This window comes from Lissotriton vulgaris, chromosome 3_1 (assembly GCF_964263255.1).
Source record: "Lissotriton vulgaris chromosome 3_1, aLisVul1.2, whole genome shotgun sequence".
NCBI classification, from domain to species: Eukaryota; Metazoa; Chordata; class Amphibia; order Caudata; family Salamandridae; genus Lissotriton; species Lissotriton vulgaris.
In genome coordinates this window covers 888,588,735-888,609,395 of record NC_141689.1, presented here as the reverse complement: position 1 = coordinate 888,609,395, position 20,661 = coordinate 888,588,735, and the positions used below count along the sequence as shown (strand labels likewise).

General features: G+C 48.6%; 1 protein-coding gene across 2 annotated transcripts in view; it reads right to left on the bottom strand.

Annotated features, from left to right (window-relative positions):
* Positions 1–20,661, bottom strand: part of PUM3 (pumilio RNA binding family member 3) — a 320,840-nt gene that overhangs the window by 10,396 nt on the left and 289,783 nt on the right. For both annotated transcript variants that reach the window (XM_086961213.1, XM_086961214.1), the window contains exon 17: positions 12,455–12,545. In XM_086961213.1, coding sequence (XP_086817339.1) covers positions 12,455–12,545 — 91 coding nt within the window. The remainder of the gene's footprint in view (positions 1–12,454; positions 12,546–20,661) is intronic.

Below are 20,661 nucleotides of genomic sequence, written 5' to 3'. Positions count from 1 at the left end.
TTCTTCGTCGAGTTTTACCTTGAAAACTGCAGCCGCATTCCTGATAACTGTGTTGTAGACTCCGATGTCATCTGGCGGCGAGGGCCTCGAGGGATACATGTCGACGGCTTCCTCTGGACTTGCGGTGTCGACGTCCTGCCAGTCTACTTCCTGAGTCTCCGAGGATGCAGACCCGAGGAGTGGCCTGCGGTCGTCGTCTCCTTCATCCTCGTAGTAGGAGGCCTCCTCCTCTTCTTGGTCGTCGAAGGTCTCAACGCCCCCAGACTGTCCTTCGACGTCGTAGTCCTCCTCCTCAGTTTCCTCGACCACCTGTACCCTAGGTTTCATCAGGATTGTGTATTACTTCATTCTGGCGTTGAAATCTTTTTTCTGCTGCAGGATGTTTTCCATCTCGGCCTCGAGGCGTCTTTTCTTTTTCTCCATTTCGTCCGCGTGGTCTGCGTCGAATGGATCGGCCGCTCTTTTCGGCGCAGAGCCGACTTTCGTCGTCGAAGGTTTCGGTGCCGAGCTGACTCTGTGGTCCTTCGTCGACGCTGAAATGCCCTTCGGGTTCCTTTCCCTCGGTGTCGAACGCTCCTTTTCGGGGGCGATTTTCGACATCTTCTGCTGTTCTCCAGCTTTCGGCGCCTGGGAGTCCTTCTCAGAGGATCCGCTGTGCCTTGGTGTAGCCGCGGACGCCGAAGTTTTCGGCGTCAGCGCTTTCGAGGTTTTGCCCTCAATTTTTCGAGACTCGGGGTCTCTCTGTGCCTTAGGGGCCGCAGAGTCTCCTACCTTCTTTGGAGTCTTTGTAATATCAGTCTCTACGACCGTGTAGCTGTCGTCTTCGGCGGCGGCGTTGTCCTCCTCTTCCGATGATAGCCCCAGGTCTCGAAGGGACGGTGGCTGTCCCTTGCCCTGCATGGTGGCGTTGGCTATCCTCTTTCTCACTCGAAGAGTCTTTGGCGTGAAGGCGGAGCAGGCGTTGCAGTCCTCGCTCTCGTGGTCGACCGGTAGGCAAAGGTTGCAGACCGGGTGCTGGTCCTTCTGCGCGTACTTGAGGTGGCAGTTACGGCAGAATTTGAAAGGAGTGTTGTCCTTCGATGATGTAGTCTCCTGTAGTCTTCTCGTTCTCTTTTCTTGCAAAAGGTGCATATTTTCTTCTTCTTTCTCCAAAAATGTCTGGAGGACTTTCAGGAACGATCCAGACCCAATCGCGGAAAATAAAGAATCTGAAGATGGCGCCCAGGAGTGGGAGCTTCCGCAGGAAGCGTGCCGACGTCACCTGGGCTACGAAAAAGACCGCGGAATAATGCACAGCATAGTGAATCCAGAAAGATTCATGCTGCAAAACTGCCCAGAGTTCTCGGTTTCTTTTTTGCATGTGTATATAAATACACACACACATTTACATACATACATACACACACATACATATATACAAACACACAAAAAAAGGTTAAAGTAAAGGTATAGTTAGGTGTGATAAAAGCAAAATGTTACTTACCCAGTATGCATCTGTTCTTGGCATTTAGAACTGTAGATTCACATGCTTTGCATAGCCTGCCATCTAGTGTTGGGTCTGGATGGTTACGCTTAGTTTTTGTTCGAAGAATTCTTTTCCAGTCACGAGTTAGGTGACACCTCCTTTCGGTGATAGTGCGCATGGGGATGCCTCCATTGTTAGATTGTTTGCCGCAGAGGGTGATAGTGGGGTTAGTAAGAGTAGTAAGATGTCCATGTATATTTGTGTTCAAGTAAGATACTACCCAGGGAGGCGGGTGGGTGCATGTGAATCTACACCTCTACATGCCAATACTGGGTAAGTAGCATTTTCAGTTTGAGGCATGTGAGCTGTAGATCACATGCTTTACATAGACTATAAAGCAGTTATCTCCCAAAGCGGTGGCTAACCTGTAGCTGTTGCAGTCATCTGAAATACTGCACATATAACTGCTTGGCCCACACTAGCTTGCTGTCTTGCTAACATATCTACACAATAGTGTTTTGTGAATGTGTGAGGTGTAGACCATGTTGCAGCTTTGCAGATATCTATCGGTATATTCCCTAAGAATGCAATAAGCCCCTAGTTTGCGTGTGGAGTGCGCTTTAGGTGCAATGGTTAGTGTTCGTTCTGCTTTTGCATTGCATGTTTGAATGCACCTGACTACCCACCGTTTAATACCTGAATTTGACATAGGATTGCCTTTTAAGTGGTGGCATAAAAGAAAAAAAAACGTTGTTTTGTCTTGCAGAACACTTTCATCCTTTCTACATAGTAAAGTAGTGCTCTTTTCACATCTAAAGTGTGCAAAGCACGTTCTGCCAAATAATCTGGTTAAGGGAGGAACACAGGCAACTCAACAGATTGGTGGATTTGAAAGGCAGAAATTACTTTTGTTAGGAATTTAGGGTTGGTTTGAAGAACCACTTTGTTTTGGTGTACTTGTAAAAATGGTTCTTCTATGGTTAGTGCCTGAAGTGCAGCTACTCTCCTCAGTGATGTGATAGCTATGAGGAAAGCTACCTTCCAAGAGAGAAATTGCAGTTCACATCTACGCAATGGCTCAAAAGGGTGGACCCATCATTCTTGTAAGGACAATGCTAATATTACACCCTGATGTAGGTGCAAGTCTTGGAGAAAGGATGCTTTTAAGTCCCTCCATAAATGCTTTAAGGACATGCACTCTAAAGAGAGACAGATGTCTGTTCTGTAGGTATGCAGCTATTGCAGCAATATCTAAGCGTATGGAAGAGTATGCTAAATTGGAACGCTGCAGATGTAATAAATAGCAAATTATGTTTTGAACTGAAGCGTCCAACAAATCGATTTGATTGTTATTGCAGTATATCACAAATCACTTCCATTTTGCTGCATAGCATGCTCTTGTGGTAGGACGTCTAGCCTCTTTGATGATGTTCATGCAGTCTGGCGAGATATTAAGGTAGCCAAACTCTAGGATTTCAGATGCCAGATCGCAAGATTGAGAAAACTAGGATCTGGATGTCTTTTCTCTCCATGGCTCTGAGTGAGAAGGTTGGGAATGAGATATCTTTTTTTTTTTTTAAATGAAGCAGCGCACTCCCTTTTTGGTGCCAGTGTGCGTGTCTGACAGACACCAAATTCCACTTTGATACAAAGGTACATTGCAGTTCAGGAACTTCATTGTTTAGAGAGTCTTTATTATTCCCAACATTGGCACCAATGCGTTTCGACCCAACTGGTTTTTCTCACAGGAGGGGAGTCTTTTGTCAGTTTCAGTTTAGATAATACACACCCATGTTGCCCACAATGAGGCATTATGTGATATGTAGCTAACATCAATCATAGTAAAAATAAACACAAAATAAATTATTTGACATATGTGTGCTCCAGGATCATATAATTCACTCATTTCGAAAATTGAAACCTATAATTTTAATCCACAGCTTTGATTAGTTCATTCTTGTATAACTTCTAGTCTCACTAATTTTAACCTAAGGGTACTGTGGTCTAGTAATATGGTGTACAACCATCTGTGCCAAGTACACCAATGTCATGCACTCCTGGTGCACCAGTATGATGGTTGGATACATGTTAATCTATGTCTAGTACAATTACATCATCCTTAGTAGTATCAAGTTATATCAACCAGATTCTGTGTGATAATACACTTTAGAAAGAGGCACCAAGTAACCATATCTCAGTATAGTACTCTCAGCACCATATGAACTGCAGGTCAGCATCAACCTAGTTTATAAATGTACCAAACGTCTCCCATCATTATAAAATCTAAAGGGTACATTTGTTCTCAGCCAGATAATGTCTTGGATTCCATGAAGGGGTACTAGGTCAATGCCATAGTATTGTAGTGTTTGCCAGTTGTGGCATGGACCCAAATGTTTAGCAACAGCATGTGTCAAGTCTTTGTTCATTACTGCATGTTTATGTTCCAGTATTCTTTTCTTAAGCATGCAGGTTGTGCTTCCTATGTATATTAACCCACACAAGCATTCAATTGTACATACATAATTTTGGGAATTGCCGATCATCCGGTGTCTTATTTGGTTGGGTTGATTGTGTTGGTCTAGAACACTTTGCTTAAACCACTTCTATAAGCTTTGAAGAAGTTGCATGTTTTGAAAAAACTTCACAAAATTGTCAAAAATAGTTTTTCACTTCAGCTGCTGTTTGGAAAGTTTCAGGATGAAAAAGCGGAGGGGGTCCCAAAATGCATTTTCCACATTTAATTTTCCATAGGGATTTTTAACACTACTACAATCTGATCCGCTGAAAAGAATTATACCAAATTTGGCAGAAAGCTAGATCTTGGTCCAGAAAGAGTGCGTTTTAGGTCTCGCCTAGGCAGTACATGTGATGTCTCTTCGAGACATGTTTTATCTAGAATATGGGCTTGGAGCACTGCTTTTTAGGTCTTGTGACCTACAATGCGCGCAAGCGCATTGAGGGAACGAGAATTCAAGTGGCCAAAATCCTCTTCAAACCACGAGCTTTCAGCCGCTGTTTTCTTTAAGTTCACGTGAATCACGTGATTAAACATGCACGCGCATCTGCAGCATTTCTCCTGCAGGCTCGTAAAAGGCTCTCCTCCCTCCCCGCATCAAAGGCATCAATCACCCTCCCACAGGCTTCCCCAGCGCTGCCCCGCCCCCTGCTTCACAGCCAGGCCATCTGTTCCCTGCCAGACCTCTCACACCTCCGTCACAGCATGCCTGTGTACTTCAAAGGCTTATCACTTCACACGGCCGGCCGCAGGCCGTGCAACCAGAGCACTTCAGTTGGTGCGCAGCCCCCCTCCCAGCACTGCCTTGTTACTCTCGGCAGCCGTGAGTCCCTAAACACTTTTTATATTTAATTAGCAGCAGCAGCATTTCTCCTGCGCCAGGCCACATCAAAGGCTCTGTGCCACTTTCACCCACACAGCAACACTTACAGACACGCAACGCCACTCACACCCACGCAAGCCCACTATCATCCACGCAACACCACACTCACCCACGCAACCCCACTCATCCACGCAACCCCACTCATCCACGCAACGCCACTCACCCACGCAACGCCACTCACCCACGCAACGCCACTCACCCACGCAACGCCACTCACCCACGCAACGCCACTCACCCACGCAACCCCACTCACCCACGCAACCCCACTCACCCACGCAACCCCACTCATCCACGCAACGCCACTCACCCACGCAACGCCACTCACCCACGCAACGCCACTCACCCACGCAACGCCACTCACCCACGCAACCCCACTCACCCACGCAACCCCACTCACCCACGCAACGCCACTCACCCACGCAACGCCACTCACCCACGCAATGCCACTCACCCACGCAACGCCACTCACCCACGCAATGCCACTCTCACCCACACAGCACCACTTTCAGACACGCAACGCCACTCACACCCACGCAATGCCACTCTCACCCAAGCAACACCACTCACCCAAGCAACGCCACTCACCCACGCAACGCCACTCACCCACGCAACGCCACTCACCCACGCAACGCCACTCACCCACGCAACGCCACTCACCCACGCAACGCCACTCACACACGCAACGCCACTCACACACACGCAGTGCGACTTTCACCCACACTGTGCAGTGCACAATAGGTCTCGCAGTAGGAAAGTTGGAGCTATTGGTTTTGTAAATGACAAAGCCCTTTATGTTTTTAAAATGAAAACAAAAATAAAAGGCATTGTTATTTGCAATTGTAATAGCTCCAACTTTCCTACTGCGAGACCTATTGGCAACGCCAGTGCTTGTTTTTATCAGTTCCTTTTTCTGTCCTTTGGAAATGCCGGCTTTTGTTTGGTGACTAGACTAGTAGTCCCTCCTTTTATATTATGCCATGAGGACTGCCCCGGTTACATGTGTTCTAATTCGTGAGGCTGTTTAGAGAGCTTTGAGAGCAGCCTTTGTTTTGTTGACCTGCCTCTACTCTTTCAGTGTTCGGTTTACTCTGCTTTGGCAGCTTTATTTGCCCTGCTGTCACTTACTCTCCCTGTGCGGCCCCCCCACCCCTGCCACAACACTGCTTGCCGGCCCCATCACCCCTCCGAGGCAGCTGCTCCTTTTTTGTTTTCTTTAATTTATATTGCAGCTTTTCACACAATCTCCCTGTGTGGTCTCTCCCTACTCCCTCACAACACTGCTCGCCCACCTCCACCACCCCTCCAAGATCGCTGCCCTTTTTTTGTTAATTTAAATTAGTAGAATTTTATAGCGTGGGCACAGGGAGATTAAGTAATTTGCCCAGATTCACAGGATGTTGAGCCGAGGCTATCTTGGTTCCTGTGGAGCTGTTTGCATACGTACATGAATACGTACATGCTCTACATGTTTGTCCACTAGATTGCGCCAACTACTTGCAGATATTCCGCCTCAGGTTATTTCCATTTAAGACCTGCGTTGAATGATTGAATCGAATTTGCACCACAGGTGCAGTGGTGCGGGCAGGAAAAACGACCCAAATAGTTTTCCCGCCTGCAGGAAGCAGTATTTTTAGATACGTCCTGTGGGCGGGAACAATGCCAGCTCTTTCTTGATGCGGGGAGCAGGCTGGGGCCAGATGGCCTTGAGGCGCCCCATGCAGCCCCCAATGAGGAGCTGGTGGGTGCCCTGTTTGAGCACCAGGACACCCACCCTTAGTTGGCTGGGCACCAGGGGATGGGGTCCCCGGGCCCATATTGGTCTGGGAAGGGAGGCAGAGTGCCCCAAATAATAACTGGCTGGGCCACGGGAAATGGAGTCCCTGGGGCTGAGATCGGCCTGTTGAGAGGGCAGTACAGCCCCCTCTCCATTTAGTAATTAGGGGGCTCCAGGGGATGGGGTCCACTGGACCGAAATAGGCTCGGGATGTGGGGGCTGCGAGCCCCCCTTCCCGGTTTACAATATGGCCGGGCCACTGGGGATGGGCTCCCCGGGCTAAAATCGGACCGGGTGGAGGCTGCGTGCCTCGTCCCATAATTACAGTGTCAAAGTCAAATGTGTTGCAGTCAGTGCCATACTGACCGGCTTTGCCAATGTGGCAATAGCCCTACAGTTACCACTGACCAAAAACATGAGTTGCCGCTCAGACCTGAACTCCCCCGAAAGCCCCTTGAAACAGTAAAGAGTGTATTTTTGGGGGGTGTGGCTTGGAGCGTCAAGATGGCGGTTGCACTCTAAGAGTTCTCCGGACCCCTGAGTAATCTGCTCTGAATCCACAGGACCATTTGCGCATCATCCCGCAATCCCCGCCTCAGATGCCAGTCCACCAGCAGTAGCAGAGGATCTGATCACCGTCCAGGCCCTGTGGAATGGCATCTTTGTGGCAGACCAACCCTACAGCGGCGCTGGTGGGCCATTACAAAATGGCGGACCTGGGATCCTGGTCCGCAAAATGGGGAGCTAGAAATAAGTCACAACCTCTCCAGCGACCCCGTGTGACTGCGGCGAGGCACCTGGTGCCCCTTCCTGGTGAGACTGATAAAGGAGGAAAGAGGCCAGATGACAACAGAGCCCCGGGAGCTACCCCCCACTAGCATCCTCCGACAGGGAGTGCGCTCCCCGGAGCTGGCTGGGGGAGGCGGGAGCGGTGAGATGCTGGCTTCATGTGAGGGTTGCCGGACGTTACCTCCATGAGGTAGAAGAAAATTTAACTTCAGGTGACTCGCTTTTGTGACCGGCACAGACCAGGGCCAAGAGGCTTGAAGCGGACCTCACCCCCCCATCCGACACCGAAAACACTGCAAAGGGGCAGAAGGCAAGGAGCATGAGGGGGCATACCAGCAAAGTGACTAAGCCGGTCTCCTGACTGAATGACGGCAGTGGGGCGCAGAGGACCCCCCCTCCGCAGAGAGAGCAGGGATCAGCCAAGAGGGCAGCAGGGCCCGGGAGAACCCCCTATCCACTGTCAGCCACCGGTGAGTGCCCGGCCCGGGTGTGGTCGAGGAACGCTGGCACGCAACCGTTCCGAGTACAGCGCAGACCGGCTAAGGGGCATTCGTTCGCTAGATAGCGAGGAGGTTGCCTTCAACCATGCGCCTCCCCATCCACCCCCCCAAGATATCCAGATACGCACTCCCATGACTGACAAGGGGCATGCCTGAGATTGGTTCCAGATTCCCGAACCAGTGGCAGGCCAGGTGGCCCTAAAACTGCCCTGCGGAGATACTGGCCCTAACTTCCATTCATCATGGGGAAAGACAGAGGAGTGAAGCCATCTGCGACACAAACTAGAATAGACCAAAACACCACAGATGGACCTGGACCCGTCGAAGCAGTCAGCAAGAAAATCTCCCTCCTAGAAGGAGACCTTAATGCAATTCTCCAGGCCATACGCTCTTCGCAGGCTTCTATGGAAAACAAAATAGGCGAGGTACGAGTTGACATGGCCCTCATGCGGCAGGAGCTCCGCCATGCCACAGCCTAGATATCAGAAGCTGAATCCAGTCTTTCTACAGTTGAAGACTATGTACACCAACTGAAACAGAAAGTCAGGCAACTTAGATCACTCACGAAGAAGCTGCATAAGAAATCAGAAACCGATCGAGGCGCAACAACCTCAGATTAGTGGGCTTTCCCAAAGGGGCAGAACAGGGACAAGTGGCAACCCTTATCAGGAACTGGACCATGTTCTGGATACCAGAGGGTGCACAGTCAGCATGATTCGCAGTGGAGCGGGCCCATCGGTCTTTGGCACCCAAACTACCACCGGGTGCACCTCATCGGCCAATCATGGATAGGATTCTCAATGTTAAGGATAGGGACGCAATCCTATAAGTGGCCCGGTCTCAGGCAACACTGACCTACCAAGGACAAAATATAATGATTTTTCCAGATTACACCTGGGGAGTACAGATTCAGCTGCGATACTACACAGAGGTCAAACAGAAATTGTGTGTACTCAATTTCCAATACAAACTGCTTTTCCCTGCTCTTCTCCGTGCCATTTCCCAGGACAAAACCCACTTCTTTGATCACTGCGGCAGCTTGGATCTGGCTGACTGAGGCGCGCCCTCTTGGGTCCCGAGAGGATGCCTTCCCTCTGGTACCACGGCTTAGTGTCAAGCCGAAGCGAGTCCTAGGTCCCAGAGACGGCGCACCAGCTCCCGCAGGTGTTGAGGTGCCCAAAGAGGTCCATCTGCCTCGCCCGCCGCTGCCAGCCATAAACCGGAGAAACTGCATAGACTGTCTGACACTGTGACCCCCCACAATGAGGCTGATCCACTGAGAGATCAACTGCTGAGGAAGACCTCCCACGCCTACAGGCGCAAGGTCTACAGACACTGATCTTTCGCGCAGCCAGACAATCGAAAGACAAGCAGGCCACAATCTGAACTGATCCGTGCAAAGATAAACTTACCTGGGAAACAGGGCTGAACTGTCCAGTAGAGCAGATGCATCCAGCTGGATTCAATTGAAGAGACAAACATATCCTGATACATGGAGGGATCCACCAAGCAGCTTCCATACTAAGCTCTACAGTTTAGTCCTGTTATAACCACTGTTACCAGGACGATGATGCTTCCTTTCCAGAAGTATAGGGTGGGGAGGATTTGCGACCGTTGTTGCAAGTTCTGTTTCACCTTCGTTAAACAACTGCAGCACTCAATCTCTCACTTCGAACAAGCGCACACACGGCACTCGCACCAGACGACTAGGCCTCTGTATATACCTAGCCACCATTACATTGTTGAATTAGTCCAAAATGAATTATTTGAATGAATTCATATTTTAAAAGACCTGTATTTTTTGACTAATCTATAGGAAAAACTTTTCTGGCCCTCCTGATGAAGGCACTTTGAGTGCCGACACGCGTGTTGAGAGCTTTCATCATCCAGCCACGCCATATCAGTTTCAGTCTATAAATGTTTCATATGTATGTTTATGTATTATATGTTTATGTTCAATTAATGTCTCTTTGGATCAACTGTTCACCTGTCATAACAAATGGTGAACACATGGTATATGATGTATAATGCACCAATTTGTATTCTTTCTTGTTTTGTATGCCTATTTTTAGATAAATTTGAATAAAGCTAGATTTCTACATGTTTTAAATAGTTGTCTTTCTCTTGCATTGAGTTCGGGTTATCCCCCAAGTCATGTTAAAAATATACTGATGTAAATTGAATTATTGAAACTGCCTAGGAATTTTTCTTCCATTGTAGTATTACCCTTTCCTAGGAGCTCTAGAACATAAACAGGGGGTCCTTGTTACTTGCATGACACACCTAGTCACGGACCAGCCCGACCCTCCAGGCCAGCAGCATCGTGTGCCCCCGGGGTCTCATACATCGACCATGATGCATACAACATTTAAGGGGAAATCCCCCGAATTCGGTCTTGGAACGTTAATGGGCTTATAGACAGGGTGAAGCGCACGGCGGTTCGGAGATACGCCCTTAGGAACCATCCTGACGCCCTTCTGCTCCAAGAGAGACACCTTATGGGTAACCACTGTCCCTTCCTTGCGAGATATGGGTTCGACAGAGTCAGGCATTCAGGTTTTGAACGTGGCTCACGGGAGTAGCAATCCTTCTTAGGCCCGAGCTTCCCTTCATACCTACTAACGTAACCAGAGACCCTCATTGGCCGCTTTGTGGCCCTGATCGGGACACTGGGAGGAGCAGTCATCAAACTAGTGTTGCTTTACGTGCCACCAGCTACCCTGAGAACCACCCCGAAAGCCGCTAGCGACAACATATCTTTCCTACCCCGGGGGTATGACCAATCTCTACTTACACTACCTGGCAACTCGTCTACTAGTCCTGCATGACTGGTTCAACGGCGGCGGGTCTGACCCGGCCTATAGGGTTGAACTGGAGGGACAGGGGATTTACAGAGATCCAGGCAATGCTATAGGAAGACCGGATACCTACTGCGCTACCTACAGTGACTCAGGCTGTCTTGCTTGCCTGATGTTCCGCCAAGAGCCACATACATTGGGACACCAACTCACGCAGCAGACACCCCTGTGGCAGGGTGCCAGGCTTAGGGAGGTGGGGACGTTAGAAGGCTTCAGGAAGGGGGGACCAAATCAGTATATCACAGCTGGGAGACTTGTGGAAGGGGGGACCACCTACGTTCTTTCCAAGATTTACAGACCATCTACTCCCTTCACCCGTCACAATTTTACAAGTGCCATGCTCTCACCTCGCATGTGCCAGCAAGCACTTCACTTCCAGAATTCAGTTCCCTAGAGGCCCAAATCATGACTGGTAATCTGGGGAAGGTGGGATATCGAGGATCTACCTTTCACTGAACAACAAAAGCCCAATCACAAGTGCCTCTCTTAGACACCGATGGGAGCATGGTTGGGCCATTATAGCCAGGCTTCGTATGGTCCAACTGTACTATCTCCAATGCCCCGCCCTCAAGCGGACGGGTCAGCCGGGCAACCCGGCTTGTACGCACTGTGGGTTAGAACCAGCAGGCTTCTACCACATGGTATGAGGATGTCCTTACTTCACCCCGTATTGGGAGACAATGGTATCCGAACTGACTGACGTTCTGGGCTGGGAGGTACCACGCAGTCCCTGGAATTTGCTCCTGGGAGTTATGAATGGCCTAGACGGGTCCTGGGCAGAAAGCTCTTTCTGGGTACTGACATTACGGTGGCCAAACTAGACAACGCGGCAGCATGGAAAAACCCTATCCCATCTAGCGTAGTCAAATGGCGCAAAGGTGTAAATTCATGTGCGGCACAAGAAAGGCTATTATACAAAGCCAGGAAATGTCCTGCAAAACTTGGTCGGGTGTGGGGCAATGGTTGGGTAAGGTCATGTAGTGGGAATGGGTCATTGAGTGAGATAATTTGGATCAGCGTATACAATTAAATGTTACTGTAAAGTTAATGCACCATGCTTGGGAAGAATTAAGCAGTGCTGTGTTTTTTCCGGTCAACAACATTCAATAAAATTGTTTATCAAAAAAGAGTGTATTTAAAAAAAATCCATGAATTAAAACATGAGAGACGGCTCTTTAAGCAGCCTGGTCCGTTCTTATCTCCACAGTGGTACGGCAGTAAGTAATATGAACATTTGGAAACTAATTGAGTAATGCGTAAGGTAACTACTCCATGTGCTAGGATTTCCATTATTTGGTTTCTTCAGATGCAGTACCATAAAAGCAATCAACAACTGCCCTACACCATGGTTACTTTAAATTATTGATACAGGTAGGCTGGTACAAAAGGCCTAGTGAAAACGTAAAATGTTACTTTTTGCAGATCCAAACATAGAGACAGACTGCATTAAATACACCCAAAGGTGTCTTAGCCGCTTCCGCGCTACCGCGTTTTCCCGCTGTGCGCTGGAATTGAAAAAATGCACTGTTTGTGACAAAGCCAGCTCGTCATCCACTTAGCGCAGGCAACGCCCATGACGAGCTGGCTTTGTCACCAGCGCTGAAGGGGTTAACTGTGGCAGGAATGAATCCTCTTTAAGTATGGAAAGAAACTAGAATGACAGTACATACCAACGAAGGACATGGGCGCCACGATTCGTTTCAGCCCACAGCTTTAAATTCTCAGTGCCGACGTGGTCCACTAGTGTTCGTGAAAAGTTACCTAGAAGAAACATACAAATAACTCATTTATGAAAACACAATGACAAGTACATCACATATATCAAATTAAACACAAGCATGTAAAGAAGAAAAATAACCACATAGTAGTTTTTCCTTAAAAAGTGAAAGGCAAGTGCCAGTTTGTTGGGCCTAAGGACTATTCAATGAAAGAAGACCCTCTTGTAGAATACTTAAACATTCTACTCTCTAACTAGGTTAGTGCACAGAAATAAATAAAACAAACAAGTGATGGGTGTAATGCATACATGAATCTCAGGGCCACTTTTCACTATAACACAGACCAATGTGGATGATATATGTCTCCCATAATGCAGTCTTCCTACTTTGCTCTCAGGCCTATACAATTTTGTAGTAAAAATATATAATTTTAAGCCATTAAATTACCCTGACAATCAATGGCTCATCATTGTCGCTATAAGTTCCAGAGCAAATGACCTAATGTACTGCATTAAACAATGTACAATGTTTCTGGTTGAAATGAGTCAATCACAAATAAATACCAATAATTTAATCACAATTTTTGGCCTAATGAAATAAGTGATGTTGGCCAAAAAGAGTCTTTAGGAATTCTGCTAAACAAACAGACATCATGTCTCCATGGCAAGTGCTCCTGCATTCAGTGCTTTACCCATGAGCCCAGACTGCTTTCCACAAATGCTAGCATAAACAAAACAAAGCATAACAAACCAAACTTACCAAAAGAACAAGATACTTACCTTAGGTAACGCTATTTGTGGTGGATACTTCATCTAACCACAGATTCCTCAACTTAGAATTTCGTCAGGAGCCAGACTGGATCTGGAAATGTTTTCAGCCTTGCTCCTGCATGACAATGGTGACCCCATGTGGCTCTACTTTTGACCCCCTCCACCCTGCAAGTGACAACTATTGTTCTGTATAGGAGTCATTAACCACTTGGACGCTAAGGGAATCAGGTCCATTCAATGAGATTTCCATTGAAATGAATGGGCAGTGCATGACAAGTTACCCTTGTCATTAGCATCCAAGTGGTTAAGGGCACGGACATCAGTTTCTTACAGGACATCATCTGCGCCATTGTACACACAGCACAACAGTAATCAATTGTGCCAGTGTCCAGATTGCTACCTTTTAGATGGTAGGCAGTTCATTCCACAGAACGGGCGGTGGAGGGGTCAGTGAGGAATCTGCAGTTAGATAGAGTATCCACAAGAAAGAGCCTTATTGAAGGTAAATTTACTTGTTCTTCTAAGGGTCTACCTGTAGATTCATTACCTTTATTAATAGATACCAAAGCAGTACCTCCTTAGGTGGTGGTTCTGTGGAATGACTGACCAAAACGTCCTGTAGGACAGAAGAACAAGTTACTTACCTTCGGTAACGATATATCTGTAAGAAACATTAGTTAGTGTTAGATTCCTTACCTTAGAATATCCCCAGGCGTCAGTCTGGATCCGGAAACTTTTGCGTAGCAGTACCCCTGCGCGTCGGTAGGCGTCGTCTGCAGGCGTCCCCTGCGGCTCCGCGTCCGTCGTCGGCGTCGTGCGCCGTGATGACGTCGCTGGAGTATATAGACGCCGCTTCCGCGCGCGTGGTTCTGTGGAATGACTGACCAAAACGTCCTGTAGGACAGAACAGCCAAAACGCCTTTCCTGGCAGATATGGGTATCAAGGCAGCAGTGTTTTGTGAATGTGTGGATTGATGCCCACATTGCAGGCTGACATATATGAAGGCCAAGCACACAGTGTCTAATGCAGTGGCAGCAGCTCTGGTCCTGGTGGAATGCCCTCACCTTTCCAGAGGCTGCTCGTTACCCATTGTGAATCAGATTTTAATACAGAGGACTATATCTAGACAAGACCTGCTTTCCCTTTCTTAGCCCCAGAGACCCCCACAAAGAGAGGACGGTCAACCCAACGGGCTTTGGTATGATCAATATAACAGTTGGGCACCCTTTTAGGATCCAGTTCATGGAGTTTTTCCTCTACTTTCAAGGGGAGATGAGGGGCGAAGAGCATGGGAAGAGTGACAGAGCAATGTGAAAAGAGGTCACAAATTAGGGAAAAAGACGCTGTGGTCCTCAGGACCAGCTTGTCTGGAACGAAGATGGTGTAAGGCAGCCGAACTGACAGACCTTGGAACTCACACAACGAGCTGATATGATCACAATGAGGAAAATAGTCTTCAGGGTCAGCAGACACATGAGACAGCTGTGTAGCGGTGCAAAAGATGTACACATCAGAAACGTAAAGACCAAGTCAAGGTTCCACTGTGGCATCACAAAAGGTTTAGTAGAGAGCATGTAGACCTTTGGGAAAATTAATCACAAGAGTTGATTTGAACAAGGATGATTAATCTGGCAAATGCAAAAATTCTGAAAGGGTCAACAAGTAACCATTCACAGTGGCCATTATAATTCCTTGCTAGGCCAAAAAAAGATCTAATAGCAACACATCCAACAGTTTGGCTTGCAATGGATCCATATTACGGGCACTACACCACACAGCAAGCTTGTCCCAGCATCCTGCCTAAATGGATTTTTAGAACTGCTGGCCACCATGATAACATCCACTACTTTGGGAGGTAGAGCGAACGTGGATAACTTTCGCCACTTAATCTCTGCAAGAAGGTGAAGATTGCGCAGGCCTGGTGCAAGGTCCTGCCCTCCTGCTACAACAGATGTTCCCGAAGCGCAGCTGATTGGAGGGCAGATGTGCATGCCAGGAAGTTACAGATACAACACCGTCCTGGCTCAATCTGGGACCATGATGACTTGGGCTTGGCAGTGCCTGACTTCTTCAGAACTCTGGGCAGGAGAGGTAGTGGCAAGCAGGAATACAGCAGTCCTGAGCTCCACTCTAAACAAAATGCATCTCCGCCAGAGAGGCTTCCTAGGAACAAAAGCACTAAAGAGTTTACACTGCAGGTTCTAGGCAGCGCTTGGGAGACCGTATGAACACTACCCATTGGTGGAGGACATCCTGTGCCACCTCTGGATGCAGCTGCCATTCGTACTCCTTTATGCGCCGCCCAATGAATTAATCAGCCCTGACATTTAAAGATTGCCCCAGGTGGTTTACATTCAGGGAGATGCCCCGACAATTCAGCTAAGCTCAGAGGCGCAGAGCCTAGGACCCCACCTCATCCTGCTTGTTGCAATACCATGTGGCGGTGGAGCGGTCAATGAGGGCCTGACTATGCCTCCCATTGATGGGCAGCAGACATGCTTTCACTGCCAAACAAAAGACCCAAAACTCCAACAGATTGATGTGGAGACGGATTCCAGCCAGAGACCTCTGATCTCTACCTCTCCCGGATGATCTCTTCAACCCAGAAGTGATAAATCAGTAACCCCAGTCAGCTCTGTGGGGTAGGGAGTGGGGTCAGCATCTGGTCCAATCTTTTGTTGTCTCCTCCAAAACCCGGATAGAATTTGAAATGTTCCCTTGAAGCTGGTCCCACCTAACCCAAGATCCCACTGCAGAGTCAGAATGTGCCACCAGGACTACCAGGAAGCAGGAGACCAATAGTGGCAGAAGCCTCATAGCCATCCTCACTCAGACCCAGGTCTGAGGCTGAAACCTCAGGAGCATAGCCCAAATGATCTGGATTTCTTGTTCCAGATGAAACGTTTGAGAATGCACTTTATCCAGGATGGTAGATGAAAAGAAGCCTCTTCAAAGAGTCTGGCGTGACTTCATTGTAAAAGTGTTTCACAGATGTCTGAATGTGGTCTTTAACTGAATGTGGCAAAACCTGCTTCAATAGCCAGTAGCTGAGATAGAAGAAGACTGGTAATTCCGGACCTCCAAAGATACTCCGCGTTCATGGTCCTCACCTTCTGGAACAACCAACTGGTACTGGTGAGGCCAAAAGAGAGCACAGCAAACTGAAAATGCTCATCGGCTACCTTAAATCACAGACAGCAATGTGGGCCAACATGAAGGAAACCCGGAAAGAGGCTTTCTGCATGTATAGTGCCACCATCCAGTCTCCTGTATCCAGGGTTTAAAGAGAACCCAGGCCAGTGTGAGCACATTGCATTTGTCCTCCCACAGGAAGAAGTTGAAAGATCAAAGGTCTACAATAGGGCGAAGACCTCAGTCATTCTTCAGCACTAAGAAATAGCGGGAGTAACACCCAGTTTCGATTTCCGGAATAGGACAATTTCTCCAAAATAGTATGGTTTGCCTGCAGCAAAATGGACAAATAGCCCTCTGATATAGGTGGAACAGGCCACTGGTTGAAAAGGAGCCCCTTTGGAATATTGTAGGAGTCACCACGGATGTTATTTCTTGCCACCTGTTGAGAATAGGAGTGATCCTGCCTGTAGTAGTGTGCTACTAACGGGAAACTATAGAAGCTTGTAAGCTGCTGCCAGAGGAGCTGGAGACAAGAAATGTTACTGCCCTGCTGGCCTGGGAGTTCCCTGCTAGATCCCCTCTCACAACCTAGAAAGGACTGCGGCATCTGCTGTTGGGATGATGGGCCTTGATGTTGCCTGAAGGCAAAGCATCTAGTGATGCCTTGAAATGGGTCAAATTGGTGTGGATACTCTCTTGTGGGTGTAGAAAGACAGAGGGAACAGAAGCTGCTAAGCTTTCTTTAAAGCACTTATGGGTGAAATCAGCCTTTTTGCCAAAGAGGCGAGAATCATTGAAACGCATATCCATGAGAGATGCCTGGAAGTCACACAAAAAGCCTGTGGAAGTCACCCAAGAATAGTGCTTGGACACCACACTAGTATCAACTGCTATGCCCAAGCAGTCTGTTGTGTCCAGTCCTGACCTGCTGACATACTTTTTTTTTATCTATTAAAACCGTTTTTATTGGCATTTTCTCCAAACTGAACAGTGCAGTCATCTCTACAGTAAAGTGCATTATGTATTTCGCCCCCGCTCCCGCCCGCCCCCCCAGTCAGTACCCACATTAAGGCATACAATTCACATATAAAGGTGAGCACCAGATGGGTTCTCCACAACATCATCAGCATTTCAGTTATCATAAAGTCTCTGTGTCCTCCAGTATGGACCACTCGTAATGAACCCTTACAGTCCGGCATCCAGTCCTCGATAGTGTTGCCATTTCCCCCACACTTTTCTGAACTTCCTGGGACATCCCCTTGCCTTATATGTAACCCTCTCAGCCGCCATATACAGATCTAGGCCTCCCCTCCATTCCTCTAGACGTGGTATCACTGGTGCCCCCAGTATTTCGCAATGTCCCTCTTAGCCACTACTAAAGCCAGTACAAGGAAGGTCAGCAGATGGCGCGGAAGGTCCACATCGATTGTCATGCCCAATAGAGCCAGCTTGGGGTCGACCTGTAATTGAATCTCTAGTACAGCAGACAGTTCCGTGAAAACATCCGACCAGTACCCCTGTACCTAAGGGCACGACCACAGGACATGAAAGAAATCCCCCCTGGGGTCCTGACATCGCAGGCATTTGGCATCATCTGTCTTTCCCATCTTCTGAAGCCTCACCCTGTCGAAGTAGGTTCTATGTAGCACGTTAAATTGGATAAGGCGGAGTCGAGATTTAACTGCCACCTCCCTAGGATGTGTTAAGACCAGTTCCCAGTCAATGTCTTCCATGCTTCCCACGTCCGCCTCCCATTGTTGTCGTAGCCTGGCCAGGTCCCCCAACATGTTATTCGTGAGGGTCTTATAGGTTAGAGATACCGCCTTCTGCTGGATATGTTCCTGTAGGAGCCTACCTTCAAGTGGGGCAAATTCTGCCAGATCTACAGTGTCAATATTCTGGGCTCCCCATGCATGTTGTAATCTAGTGTATTTGTATCTCTGTGTGGGGTGTAGGCCGAATTCCGTGGCCAGAGCCGGGAATGTTTTCAGTTGCCCTTTGGCAATGACATCTCCCAACGTGGAAATCCCTATGTCGTCCCACCTACTGTATCCATCAGTTTGTGGAGCTCCGTCAGCCACGTGCAGTGCCAGATTGGTGTTTGTTTCGTTGGCTTCCCGTCCCACCCCATGCGTTTCGTGGACGCCCTCCAGGCATGAATGGTAATTTCAGTTGCCGGTAGAAGACGTTTCCTGCTATGTCCCCCATATAGATAGGAAAGGATGTGTCTGGGTGCTAATTTATGGCGTTCTAGTGCATAGGAGGGGTGGTCTGCCTGCGCATGTATCCATTCGTTAATCTGGGCCAGATGTTCCGCCCAGTAATATGCTTCTAGATTCGGGAGAGAGATCCCCCCGCTATATTGGTGCCTCTGCAGGGTGGTCAGAGCCACCCTAGGTTGTTTGCCCAGCCATATAAAGGCACGGAGGTCCGCATGTATCTTGGGGTAGACCTTTGGGGGGAGGGGGTAGTACTCATTTTGAAGGGCGTACAGGTACTTGGGGAGAATAATCATTTTATACATGGCCGCTCGGCCTAGGAGGGTGAGCGGGAGCAGTCTCCAGTGGTCCATATCTGCAATGGAGTTCACCATGATACGCTCAATGTTACGGGTGTATGAGATATGTTTATCCAGGGTGAGGTAGACCCCTAAATACTGAAATCCCTCAGTCGTAGTGAGCAGCCGTCCTGGCAGGTCCGACTACTCCTCTCTCCCTGCGGGGTCGTATAAGACCGACTTAAGCCAATTTATTCTGTATCCGGCATGGTCACCGTACAGTTCCAGTTCGTGAAATAGCTGCGGGATCGACGTCTCCGGCGTAGTTACATAGAGGAGGACGTCGTCTGCATATAGTGAGATCTTTTCCTCAGTCACTTCTCCTTCGGTCCGCCGAAATCCCCTGATGGTCGGGTTCTGGCGAATTCTAGCCGCCAAGACCTCTATCGTTAGAGCGAATAAGAGTGGGGAGAGGGGGCACCCCTGTCTGGTCCCTCGTCTTCTTTGGAATTCCCGCGAGAGGACCCATTTCTGGAATTTCGGCCCAAAGCCGAATTTCTGTAGGACACCCTCCAGAAAAGGCCAGTGCACCGCATCAAAGGCTTTTTCCGCATCTAGGGACAGGAACCAGTGCGGGTCCTCCCTGCCCCTGACCTCCTGCAGCCAATTGTGAGTGCGCCTAAGATTCAGTCTGGTAGCCCTGTCTGGTATGAACCCAGTCTGATCAAGGTGGATCAGCTGTGATATCACCCGTCTCACTCTCATCGCCAGGATAGTGGCCAATAGCTTCGTTTCCGAAATTAATAATGAAATTGGACGATAGGACTCGCAAAGCTCTTTCGGTTTGCCGTCCTTGTGAATAGGGACAATAGTGGCCATGGTCAGATCGGGAGGGAGCCTACCGTCCGGGAGGGCATCCTCATATAGGCCCTTCAGATGTTTTACTATTAGGTCAGCCGTTCGTTTAAAGAATTCGGCTGGGAAGCCATTGGAGCCTGGCGTTTTCCCCGGTCTCAGGTTGGCCAGTGCCTCAGATATGTCGTCGAGTGCAATGTCAGAGTCCATCGCTTTTGCGTCCTCAATGGACAAAGTCGGGAGGTCAGTTTGGTCCATATACTGTAGCGCCTCTTCTCGTGTCCCTAGATCTCTAGACTCATAGAAGTGTTCATAATGGTCTGCGAATGCCTCAGCTATATGTACATCTGATTGCTGTGTCGTTCCCTGAGGGTCTGTAATCTGCTCCACCCATCTCTCCGCCCGTTCTTTTTTGCTGAGCCACGCCAGGAGCTTATCAGACTTGTCTCCTACATCGTATAGGGGATGTAAGGTAGCCAGTGCCTGCGTTTTCGCCTCTCCCGTCACCAGCTCTCTATATTGTGATTGTCTATCTGTGAGTCTCCTGATTGCCACTGGGTCTCTCGAGTTCTGGCATTCCCTTTCCAGATCCAATATGTCCTGCTCGATAATTTCGGCCTCAGAGTGGAGCTTTCTTCGCTCTTCTGCCAATCTATTCTTAGCCCTATCCCTCATAACTGTCTTGAAAGCCTCCCAGAAAACCACCTTCGAGGCCACTGAACCCTCGTTTTCGGCGATATAGACTTTAATGTCCGCTCTGAGTCCCCGTAAGACGTTTGGGTTTTGCAGATCCCATGCCGTTAAGTGTAATTGCCGTCTATCTCCCTGGCGTTTCGCCCCCAGTCTGACTAGCAGCGGTGAGTGATCCGAAACCCCTCTAGCTTTATATTCTGCTACATCT